At 34.8% G+C, this 12,654-nt stretch overlaps 1 protein-coding gene across 3 annotated transcripts in view; it reads right to left on the bottom strand.

Moving 5' to 3' along the window:
• Positions 1–12,654, bottom strand: part of LOC148628432 (centromere protein P-like) — a 61,035-nt gene that overhangs the window by 33,004 nt on the left and 15,377 nt on the right. For all 3 annotated transcript variants that reach the window (XM_088587512.1, XM_088587497.1, XM_088587504.1), the window contains one exon: positions 8,789–8,978. In XM_088587512.1, the coding sequence (XP_088443638.1) occupies positions 8,789–8,922 (134 nt within the window). In that variant the 5' untranslated portion in view covers positions 8,923–8,978. The remainder of the gene's footprint in view (positions 1–8,788; positions 8,979–12,654) is intronic.

The raw sequence follows: 12,654 nt of genomic DNA, 5'->3' as shown, positions 1-12,654 counted from the left end.
GCTCATTGGTCAATGCAGAGGAAGGGTTAACAGTTAAGTCAGGATACTCCAAGAAGAAGAAAGACATTATTCTGAAACTCCATCAGCAATTCAGACATGCATCTGCTGAAAAATTGATTTCTCTCTTGAAAAGTGCAGGTTCAGTTGATTCAGATACAAAGGCAATAGTGAGTGATGTCTGCTCAAAATGTGCCATTTGCTTCAAATTTCAGCATCCCAAGTCAAAACCAGTGGTGGCATTTTCCCATACAAGTGACTACAATCAGATTGTTGCTATGGATTTGCATGAAATTGATCACAATTTCTATTATATGCATATAATTGATTTGTTCAGTCGTTTGAGTGCAGCAACGATGATTAGGAAAAAGGACTCTAAAGTAATAGTTGATAAATTCATGCAAATTTGGGTTAGCATATATGGCGCACCTGAAGTTGAAAATATACTGACAATGGTGGAGAGTTCAATTCACAAGTATTTAGAGATATGGCAGAAAATCTAAACATGTCTGTCAAAACAACGGCCGGTTTATAGTCTATGGTCAAATGGAATTATGGAGAGACATAATGCAACACTAACTGAAACTGTTAACAAAATAAGAGAAAGTACTGATCTTTCTTGGGAAACTGCACTCAGTTGGGCTGTGAATGCAAAAAACAGTCTTGTAAATGTGTATGGATATAATCCATATCAAATTGTGTTTGGAAGAAACCCGAACTTGCCCTCAACACTCGTGCATAAACCACCAGCCCTTGAAGGACAAACAATCAGTAGAGCAATGGGAAAACATTTAGTTGGTATTCATGAAGCAAGGAAAGCTTTTATCGCATCAGAATCGTCAAAGAAAATTAGACGTGCTCTTAGAAAACAGATGCGGCCTTCTGGGGAAAAGTTAGAACTGGAGATAAGGTATACTTTCACCCATTGCATCCAAAATTTTCAATTATAAAAGGCTATTACAGAATCTTGAGATTGAAGACTTCAAGGCTAAACTACCTGACTATTCTTGCAAAACCTCTCCATTCAAATATGGTCCTTCTGGTCACATCGTTACGGGAGATTTAACCATTATCGAAAACGAATCCCTGCGTAATATCCTTTCTAAAGGTCCCAAGTACCATGAACCACGCTCCATAAATTGGAATTATAACTTTAAAGTTCTTATGGATGCCGTCGAGGACTATGCAAGAAAATGGATTAAACGAGAACAATAAAACATTGATTCTCTGTCAGAGTGGTTAAAGGCCGTGAGGTCTTTAATTTTGAAACGAATGAAAGTTTTAAGTAGGTCAGTTAGTGCCAAGGCTACACCAGTTTTCAAAGACCCTGATGTAGCAAAAACATTGTCTACTATACATGACAAATATGTTGTCGTACCAGCAGACAAAGCCCAAAACAACATTGTTTTTGTCTGCAAAACGTTCTACATCCAATATTTATTATCAGAGGTAGACGTAGAAAATAATAGCAGTAATAAGACCTATAATGCTACCACTCTCTCCAAAGAAGAGATTGTGGAAAAACCATAAATCAGTGCTATCCTCTTTTGGTCTCTCTACCAAGGACGATGATTGTGATTTACCGTCTATGTACTGGATTCCTAAACTCCACAAGAATCCATACAAACAACGTTTCATAGCTCGATCTACAAAATGTATCACCAAATCTCTTTCAAAACTTTTAACTTCTATACTCACAACTGTCAAAGAGGGTCTGCAGTCTTACCACAACACTTGTTACTCCAGTAGTGGTATTAATTCAATGTGGATCCTGAAAAATTCGAAAGATCTTTTGGAGACAATCAGTTCAAGGCTGTTGTCTGAATATAATAGCATTAAAACCTATGATTTTTCAACACTGCATACTTCTATTCCCCATACTCAGTTAAAATCCTGACTTAAAAATATTATACATCGTTGTTTTTCCAAAAAAGATGGTATACCTAGATACAAATATATAGTTCTTGGTAGAGATTCCCCATACTTTGTAAGAAATAATTCCAAATCATCTTCCAAATATACAGAGGAAGATGTTTACAAAATGCTGGAATTTTTAATCGAAAACATATTTGTCCAGTGTGGTGGACGTGTTTTTTAACAAACGGTCGGCATTCTCATGGGAACAAATTGTGCTCCTTCACTTGCTGACCTATTCCTTCACTCTTATGAGGCTGACTTTATAGCTGATCTGATCAGAAAGAAAGAATATTGTTTGGCTAGATCCTTCAATCTCAGTTTCCGCTATATTGATGATGTATTATCTTTAAACAATCCTAATTTCGGGGATTTGATACATCGCGTCTACCCAAAAGAACTTGAGATAAAGGATACTACAGACGCTGTGAAGTCAGCCTCATATCTTGACCTACACTTAGAAATCAATGGTAAAGGAAAACTATTAACCAAACTTTACAACAAACGTGATGACTTTTCATTCAGAATTGTCAACTTTCCTTTCATCTGTGGCAACATCCCTTCGGCTCCTGCGTATGGAGTGTTCATATCACAACTCATACGTTATGCCAGAGCTTGCCAAAACTATGCAGACTTTTTGTATCGCACTAAAACTCTAACAAATAGGCTTCTGGAACAGGATTATATTGCTACAAGATTGAAGTCATCACTACAGAAGTTTTATGGTCGTCATCATGAACTTGTGGATGGTTATGGTGTATCCATCTGCACCATGAAAACTGATTTATTCAACGGGTCATTCCTTTTCTCATTTGTCTTCCCTGGACTTGACTTTTTATGAGCAACTCGGTGTGTGTTTCTAGAAAAGCAGAGGATGCTTACCCTACCGGTGCACCTGGTCCACGCTCCCAGTTTAGTAGAATATGAGTTGCTCATTTGCTTTTGTTACTTTGTATGTATGATTTTAGTTACTTTATGTTCTTTGTTGTGTATGTCTGGTCTTTGTCCCTGGATTACATTCTTTTGATTACCACTATAACCTTGATTCCCTTGATTACTCTTTTAAGAGACAATCGGTGGAAAGGGCCAGGTACAGTGATTGGACAGGATAATGTTGTTGTCTTCATACGGTATGTAGGAACTTAGATAACAGTTCATGAAAGTAGAATTCTACGTGACATTGATAAACCAAACAAGAGGAAGTGCTTGCCACAAAGAAATAGTTAAACAGCTTACTATGGTAGAAATAATACAAACAATCAGTGGGTGATACCTCAGGATGTTAACCAATATGACAATGATGATGATGATGATGATATGCAACCATCATCCCAATTTAAATGATGCAGTAGCTCAAGAGGAACACGAAATGTATAATCAAGCCAACAATGATTCTGAAACAGAAAATGAGAATTCTTTGAATGATAAACATATGGCAGATTATGAGACGGACAATACTCAACAGGGAAGTGATGATAATGTAGCACAACCTGACAATGGAGATGATCAAACAATGGCTCAAAGAGGCAATAGTAGAGGTGCTAACTCAAATACTCCCTATAATCAAAATATCATTTTGAGAAAGAACCAAACGGTCAATTTTAAATTTCCTGGAGCAAACAATCAGTTAGAAGAAATTATACTTGAAAGAGCAGGCAAAAATTCTACAAATAAAAGAAACTGGTACAATATTGAATGTATGAAACCAGATCGACTGAAAGGAAACCAAATGTCAACAGATTTAAGCACTGTTGATGACTTGCAGGTCATAAATTCCAACTCAGATTCTGGGGACTCAGAGACTGAAACTGACAAACAGTCAGAAAATGTCCTTTTCAATGAGGTTGACTTTTAACAAGACAAAGATGATGAAGTAGAGAATTGGAGAAGACATAATGTCTATAAAGAAGTTGATGACATCGGTCAGCCATGTAAATCAACTAGGTGGGTGTATACCATAAAAGAAACTGATGAAGTCATTAACAGGAAGGCAAGACTGGTAGCAAAAGGTTTCCAGGAGGATTGTTTAGATGAGATACTGAAAAACTCCCCAACATGTGACAAGCAATCACTTAGACTTATTCTATCCACAGTTGTGCAAAATAAATGGCATATCAATTCCACTGACATTAAAACAGCATTTTTGCAAGGGGAGAAATTGCAAAGAAAAGTTCTTCTGCGTCCACCAAAAGAGGCTAACGCCAAGGGAAAGGTTTGGCTTCTTGAAAAATGTGTCTATGGGTTGGCTGATGCATCACTCAAGTGGTTTGAGAAGGTTAAGAAAACCTTTCTGGAATGTGGGGGAATTAAGTCAAAAGTTGATCCAGCAGTATTTCACTGGCATGATTCAAATTGTCTAGTTGGTGCACTAACTGTTCATATAGATGATTTTCTTTGGGCAGGAACTGAATACTTTAAACAGAGTGTAATGATGTAAATACGAGATGAATTCAAAGTTGGAAAGGAGGAATCAGAATCCTTCAAATATTTAGGGCTTAGTTTAAGTCAAACAGATGATGAAATTGTACTAAGTCAGAAAGATTATGTTCAAATCTTAAACACTTTTGCAATAGAAAGGGGAAGACCAAAGGACTCCAGACTTTCTTCCAATGAGCAAACTATTCTCAGATCCAAAGTTGGACAACTATTGTGGCTTACCAAACAAACACGTCCAGATATAGCATTTGATGTTGCAGTTATTGTGTTAAAATTACAGACAAACACAGCTGAGGACTTGAAGAAAGTGAACAAACTATAGAGAAAAGTTTAAAATGAAGAAGTATCTTTACATTTTCAGGATATTGGAGAAAATGTTGACTACTTTACAGTGATGCATCTTTTGGTAATCTTCCTGATGGAGGAAGTCAAGGAGGTTTTGTAATCATGCTTCATGGAGGAAATAATAAAATCAATCCAATAGCATGGCAATCTAAGAAAATTAGAAAGGTTGTAAGAAGCACTCTTGCTAGTGAAACTCTTGCCTTGGCAGATGGCATTGATTGTGTATCATCACTAGCCACATTGTATAATGAGTTGGTATTCAACAAATGTACCTCGAACGGAGGTACATGTATTAAAGTGAGAAGTGTTATTGACAATAAAGACCTCATCGAATCTATACATTCAAGGAAAAGTGTATCAGAAAAGCGCCTAAGAATTGAAGTCAATTACATCAAAGAAACGAGCCAAAAAGGAGACTTAGTAGTCAATTGGATTGAGACAAATGGACAGTTAGCAAATGTACTAACCAAGAATAGTGCTAATGCTCATGACATTTTACAATGCTTGGAAGCAGGAGAAATCAGTACATATTCTATGGACCAACTTTTCTGGTTAATGTGTTTTAATTTAAAAAAAAACATGCACAGAAGAAAGACTAATTATAAGTAGTTATTGTATATTGAGATGACAGTATCTTTGATGAACACTGTATACTAGATGAAAGCCCAGTTATAAACAGTGTAATATTAAGAACATCACATTGTTGAGGTCAACATTGTGTTACAATTAAGTACTGTCATGTTTTGATGAAAACTGTGTCATTGACATGAACATGTGCCTTTCTTGACAAATGACTGATTCATAACTTTTTATATTCTGACACTTAAATTTAATTTTCATCACAACTCCTTTTCCTCACAAGAAAAAGAAAGGATCAGATTGTTAATTAGCTAGTATAGTCTGTAGTTCTTAGTATTGTTTATCTTTATAGTTGTAGTGAAAACTTGGTGGGTTTAGAATAAATCTTACAACATATATTCATTAATAAACAGGAAAGATAAATCAATGTAGTTTTTGAATATTGTTTTTTTCTAACTGAAAAGTGGTAAAGTTTTCTGTTATTTTGCATTAATTAGATTAGAGGTCAAAGATCAATCGATTCCAGTATATTTTGATAAGTAATTTAAGTGAAATGGTTCATTGTAGGTATCGGAGAACAAGTAACATGTAAAGATCATATGTATAGAATTTTAAAAATGTAAAAAAGATTTTTTTGCGACAAAAGTTGACTCTTAAATCACAGAACAAAAATGCCCCTAAAATTGGTTGCATTTTAGTGCATTTTTGTCGGCTAAAATTTTCAATAATGACGTGAATCATTTTACGGTCGCAGAGGATGCACAGCTTTGTTTGCATCATTACAAAGACTAGAATTGAGAGAAAGATCATTTATTCAATATTTAATTTAGAAGTAGCAAGAATATATTACATAATAATGAATAACCATATAAATAAATGACATCACAAGATGCAAAGGTGGGGCCTAAAAGTGCCCAAACCACTTATACAGCATAATTCCACACACACACAATTAAATTTTACAATGAACATGAAAAAGTGGGGTTTAAAAATGCCCCATTATACATAACATAAATGCACACATCAACTATATTTAGAAAGAAACTAGAAGGCCTGTTTATCACAAAAATTCTGTTTGGAAGTGTCAGACTAGTTGCAATGAGAAAAAGAGGACCGATGGACGTATTAGTGAACACATAAAAAATGTTAATACCCCCATACCAAACCCCTAACTTAGTTGCTTAGGATATATTTCTGACAAAAATAACAAAGTCTAACTATCACCCAGTTCTGTAATATTTCATGAAAATCAAGATCCTATGACCTTGCACACCATCATTATGTGTAGAAACATCCTGCAAAAAATATTTTAGATATAGTTCAAAAACTATAGAAAGAGATAGCCATACAAGCCATATGGCCCTATTTTTGACGAAAATAAGTAAGTTTAACTTTCACCAATTTCCGTCATATTTCACAAAAATCAAAATCCTTTGACCCTGCACACCTTCATCATGTGTGGAAATATCCAGTAAAATATTTTAGATGTAGTTCAAAAACTGTACAAGGAGATAGCTAGACAAGCCATGATCCATATATTTCTGAGTAAAATGGCAAAGTGTAACTATCACCAACTTCTGTAAAATTTCACAAAAATCAAAATCCTTTGGCCCTGCACACCTTCATAATGTGTAGAAATATCCTGTAAAATATTTTAGATGTAGTTCAAAAACTGTACGAGGAGATAGCCGGACAAGCCATGATCATGTGTAATCTGGACGGAAGGACAGACGGCACAACAGACGGATGGATGAACGGACAGACAGGGGTAACAACATAGCAACAAGATTTTTATCAGTAAAAGTGACTCATAACTTGACGTCATCCCTGAAATACCTAACGTCACTGCTTGGGATATAAAGTACTCATATGGTCACACAACACAGACTAAGAATCACACAGCGATGAAATAGGTATGATATAAATTGTTGAAATCTGTCCTTTTTTCATAATGATAAATGATATTTACTATTACAACTTCTTGAATTATCATAGGTATCAATTTGGTGTGACAAGTTAGTTAAAATTGTCATTTTTTAGTAATTTAGGGAAAATATCATTGATGGGCATGATATAAAAATGACCATTTCTTTGTATCCTATGTCGGATTTTGATAGTTTTGGTCTCATTAGACTCACAATATCACAAGCTTTCATAAAATGTAAAAAAAGAAAAACATAAAAACTCATAAAATGTTTTTAACAGATTCAAATGAAAATTTGACCAGAGATAGACCTTATCATTCTGAACCATTTTACTCATGCATGGCTAAAGCTAATGCAAATAACTTCTGTCTGACCTCTATTTTCCATTTTTAGTAATGTTGGCCATGTTTTTTTACAGATCAAAAATCCCCACACATCAGTTCTATGCACATTGTTTGGTTGTAATTGGTCAAGTAGTGTCAGAGGAGCAGAGTTTTGAAAAATTGTTAACAACGATTACGATGAACAACAACTACGACCATGGATGCTAAGTGATGGCAATAGCTAACATGGCCTTTGAGAGTGGCTCCTTTGTTACCTTATAATTCAAAAACCATAAGAGATATCTGAAATCTGACTGAAAAATGCAAACAGGGATTTTTATGAAAAATCCAATCAAAAAAGTACTTGCAAAATCAGACAAAAAATAAAAAAGAGACATTAGACAAAATGGACAATAAATGATTCAGAGTGCAGCTGGATACGCTCACAGAGGTCAAACACTTAACAGTTTGTGAAAGTATGGGCACATCATTCATGCTTGATACAGCTTTGACTTTTCATTGGAATTAAAGATTTGTACACACAATAAGAATCTGAACGTAATGGGAGTGGTTCCCTTGTGACCCTTCATTTCTAATTGGTTCCAGCACAACCGTGAACATCATATTCAACCTTCTTGAAGAAAATAGCACATTGTTGTACAATATCCCTCAAGATTCAAATGTAGCATTCAGACATCAGGAAAATAATTATTTCTTGTCCTTTTTGGCTGCTCATAACAAATCAGTTCAGTTCAAACCTCTAAAACCCATCCCAGTGTTTCTTTTCTATTTTACCTTGTGTCACAATTTCAAAGAGATCCATTCACTTTGACATTAGTAATCTGTAAATTGCTTGCTTCTGGCCCTTATTTGACCACTCATTCCTAAACAGTTTTAAGTCTTACATGTAATATTGAAAGTCAATCCAAGCCTGACCTTTGTAGAATAGAACATTGTAGAATAATATCAATAACATCCATATGCTTTTACTTAAGTTATATATTTTAATTCCATGATATGCTGGTTATCCCTCCCTCGAACAGTTGGGATCATAACCCCTAAAACCAATACTAAACTTCCTCTTCAAATAAGATCAACTGATTCATATTCAAGTCATTGCTTGAAAAACAAGTATCTACTGAAGACAGAAAAGGCAATGACAAGGACAGCATGTACCATACTATTATATGACCACAATTTGTCTTCAGTTATAAAAAAAAAAAAGTGATGGGAAAACAATGCCAACAAGTTCATATCTCACATACTTACTTTTTAATTTCCATATTTTTATTTAACTTTTTTTTTCTTTGATACAGCAGGGATTCTAGTTGCTCTATTTCTTCCTCTAGACTTAGTTTTTCTTTTTCTTGAGTCAACTGATATACATTTGTCAACTTTTCCATATTCACAAAATGTTCTTTGAGACCCCTAGTAGTACAGCATTTAAAAGTACCTTCACCTGTAAGATTGAAACATCAAATGAGAGATTATCTTGATAATGAAATACATGTAGTAACTACAAAAAGTAATTTCAACTTTGTTGTGTGTGTCTGTTTTCCATGTCTGGTCTTTGTCCCCGGATTACATTCTTTTGATTACCGCTATAACCTTGGTTCCCTTGATTACTCTTTCAAACTCAAATTGCAGATAACCAAAGCCCATAAAAATAAGAAGACAAATACATTCCAATGATTTGCACATATTCTGCAGGGTTATAGGGTATAAGTTACTTATGTTCATTTACATATTTATGATTATGAACACATGTAATTCATCCCAAGTATCCTTCAAATAATGTCTATTTTAAGTTCAGGGAGCCAAAATAAAGCAACTTAAAAGTTATGTTTTAATATTTTGATTTTTTTAGAATTTGAGAAAAGCCACTTGGTTTCAGTCAGTCAAGTTAAGGGATCTACATAACATCTATAAGTAATGAAAATATCAGGTTTAAGAATTGCTTCCTTTGAATTTTACACATTTGATATTGGCCCCATAATTTGCTGCTTATGCTGTCATAACTACATAACATCCACAAAGTTAATTTGCAGTGGTGGTTTCTGGTATCCTGAACAAAAGGGGCAAGTGTGGACACAATATTAGTTTTTGACACTCTTAACCATTGGGACTTATAGTTCATTATGGAAACAACAACTGGTTTAGACAAAATTTAAAATTTAATTAAACATTTTAAAAATCAGACTATAAATAAACAAGAGGCTCTTAAGAGCCTGAATTGCTCACCTTTTTTAATAGCTTTAAAAAGTTGAATACATAAAAACATAAAAATAGTCAAACACCTTTCACCAAATATACACACATGATATTTGTCATGATACTGAACATTTGTATTCATCAATCTACTTATGTTAACTGAATATCATGCTTAAAGTGCAAAAAATCATAACAAAAATGCAATTAGCAGATTTTTTCCAAATTTGCATTAATCATAGATCTTTACATACTTTTACATATATATTTTTTAAAATCAATGAATTATCAATCTGCTATTGTTTTGTTAACAACAGGCAAAAACAGGGAAAATAGTCAAAATGACACTTTCTGGGGCCATAATTCCACAAAAGGTCAACAGATTTTTCTGAAATTTGCTGCAAATTGCACCAAAGATGGACATTGAAATACATGTACTAAACATTTCATCAAGTCACATTTATCTTCAATCTGTTTTTGTTTGCTAAATAAATGGCAAAAACTGCCAAAAAAAAAGGTAAAATTAGCAAAAATGAGCAATACATGTAACTCCAAATTAAGTACATCATTTATCTTGCAATTTACATGGTAGATAGATCACTTTGAGCTAAAGAGCCTAAGAAGCTTCAGATTTCTTCTATCTGTTATGTTTTTTGAGATAAAAACAAAAATATATGGTAATACCCCTATTTTCTATTTTAAGTAACAGCAGCCATGTTTTTAGGCAAGGGACCATACTGGATACAATTTTGGGAGTAGACATGCCAAGGACTATTGTCACCAAGTTTAATCACATTCTGTTAGGTGGTTTCAAAGGAGAATATAATTAATGAAAAGTCATATGACAGAGGACGTGACAATAACTAAGAGCCTGAATCGCTCGACTGATCAAAAATAGACTTTTAAGCCATCTAAAGCTGGACTCTTGACTCTACTTTACTATTGTCTCAAGAATCATTCATCAATAAAGAGCATCTAACTAAAATAAAGCATTGCGCTGGCCTGGTGTTGATGCAATGTGATTTCTGCCCAGTGCTCTGAATGTCAAAGTGAAGACGGGTAAAGAGCAGGAGTAACTGTGACACTCTCAAGTTAACAAAATGCCTCGTCATCTAATTAGTTATGGGCATAAATGGATTAACAAGATTCCAGGACCCATAACTCAAACATCCATAAACAAATCTTTCTGAATTTTTCATCATGGGTCCATCCTATTACGCTGAAAAATTTTATTCCTAAAGAACATTTATGCTAAGTTTTGTTTCAATGCATCCAGTAGTTTCAGAGGAGAAGATTTTCAAAGTTGGAAATGTAATGCTGAACATTTTTACACCCTGCTAGATTTTAGCTGAACCCAACTGTTTTGAGTTCTTTACAAAATTCTCCAATTTAACCCCTATGGTCTGTTTGTAATAACCAAGACAATTTTTTCGCCAGATCAAAAATCCCCACAAGCATTGTAAAAGATACATGTAACCTAAGGAACATTCAAGCAATGTTTGGTTACAATCTGTCCAGTAATTTCAGAGGAGAATTTTTAAGACAATGGCGACAACTATGGACGCAAAGTGATGACAACAGCTGATCTGGCCTTTAGACCAGGTGGGCTAAAAATATATCTGCAAGTATGACAGAAAAGTGTGAAAATTTATTTGCCAGACTGATGGAGGGACAAACGGATGGTCCCATTTTCACCCCTAATTCCTGAATGATTTCAGTCAAAACCCTATGAAAATCAATCCAATCCTTCCTTTTAGGGTATGGCACATTGCGATGCAATTTGACTAAAGACATTATGAAAATGCTTGTTTGTGGTCGTTTTGGTGTTCCTCATTCAGCCTCATATCTTGACCTACACTTAGAAATCAAGAAAATGCTTGTTTGTGGTCCTTTTGGTATTCCTCATTCAGCCTCATATCTTGACCTACACTTAGAAATCAATGATAAAGGAAAACTATTGACCAAACTTTACGACAAACGTGATGACTTTTCATTAAAAAATGGTCAACTTTCCTTTCATCTGTGGCAACATCCCTTCAGCACCTGCATATGGAATGTTCATATCACACCTCATACGTTATGCCAGAGCTTGCCGAGACTACGCAGACTTTTTGTATTGCACTAGAATTCTAACAAAGAGGCTTCTGGTGCAGGGTTATGTTGCTACTGGATTTAAGTCATCACTACAAAAGTTTTATGGTTGTCATCACAAACTCGTGGCTCGTTATGGTGTATCCATCTGCGCCATGAAAACTGATTTATTCAACAGGTCATAGTTTTCCTTTACTCTTTCGCCTACTCCAGACTTGACTTTTTATGAGCAACTCGGCGGGGGTTTCTAGGCAAGCAGAGGACACTTACCCTACCAGTGCACCTGGTCCATGCTCCCAGTTTTTAGTGGAGTCCAACTTGCTTATTTGCTTTTGTAACTTTGTTCTTTGTTGTGCTAGTATGTTTTCCATGTCTGGTCTTTGTCCCTGGATTACATTCTTTTGATTACCGCTATAACCTTGGTTCCCTTGATTACTCTTTCTAACTGGTGGTGTCATCATTAGACTCTTTGTTTTTGTGTAAGAAATTCAGTAAAAGTTAGGTCATCTTTCTAAAATTTTCAACACGGTTCTTAACCAATAAGGGAAGATTGGTATTGATTTTGGGGGTAATAGCCCCAACTATTTTTGAATAAGGGGCCTGAAAGTTGCCAATACAAGCTTTTCGTATAACTTAACTATAAACCCCAGTAAAAGCATGTAGATGTTTATGATATTGTTCCACAATATTCTATACCAATAAGGTCATGCTGGCATTGATTTGGGGGTTTAGATTTGAAACTGTCAGGAACTAGAGGCCAAAAATGGACCATGTGTAATAAGAAGCAAAAGCATTAAGAAGGCTAGGATTGCTTTTTGAGGTTGTGTCTTAAACTA

The sequence above is a fragment of the Perna viridis genome, chromosome 1 (assembly GCF_037379345.1).
Source record: "Perna viridis isolate PV_CMFRI_1.1 ecotype Kerala chromosome 1, ASM3737934v1, whole genome shotgun sequence".
In the NCBI taxonomy this organism is placed as follows: domain Eukaryota; kingdom Metazoa; phylum Mollusca; class Bivalvia; order Mytilida; family Mytilidae; genus Perna; species Perna viridis.
The sequence above is the reverse complement of the archived record's forward strand: the minus strand, read 5'-3'. Positions and strand labels throughout refer to the sequence as shown.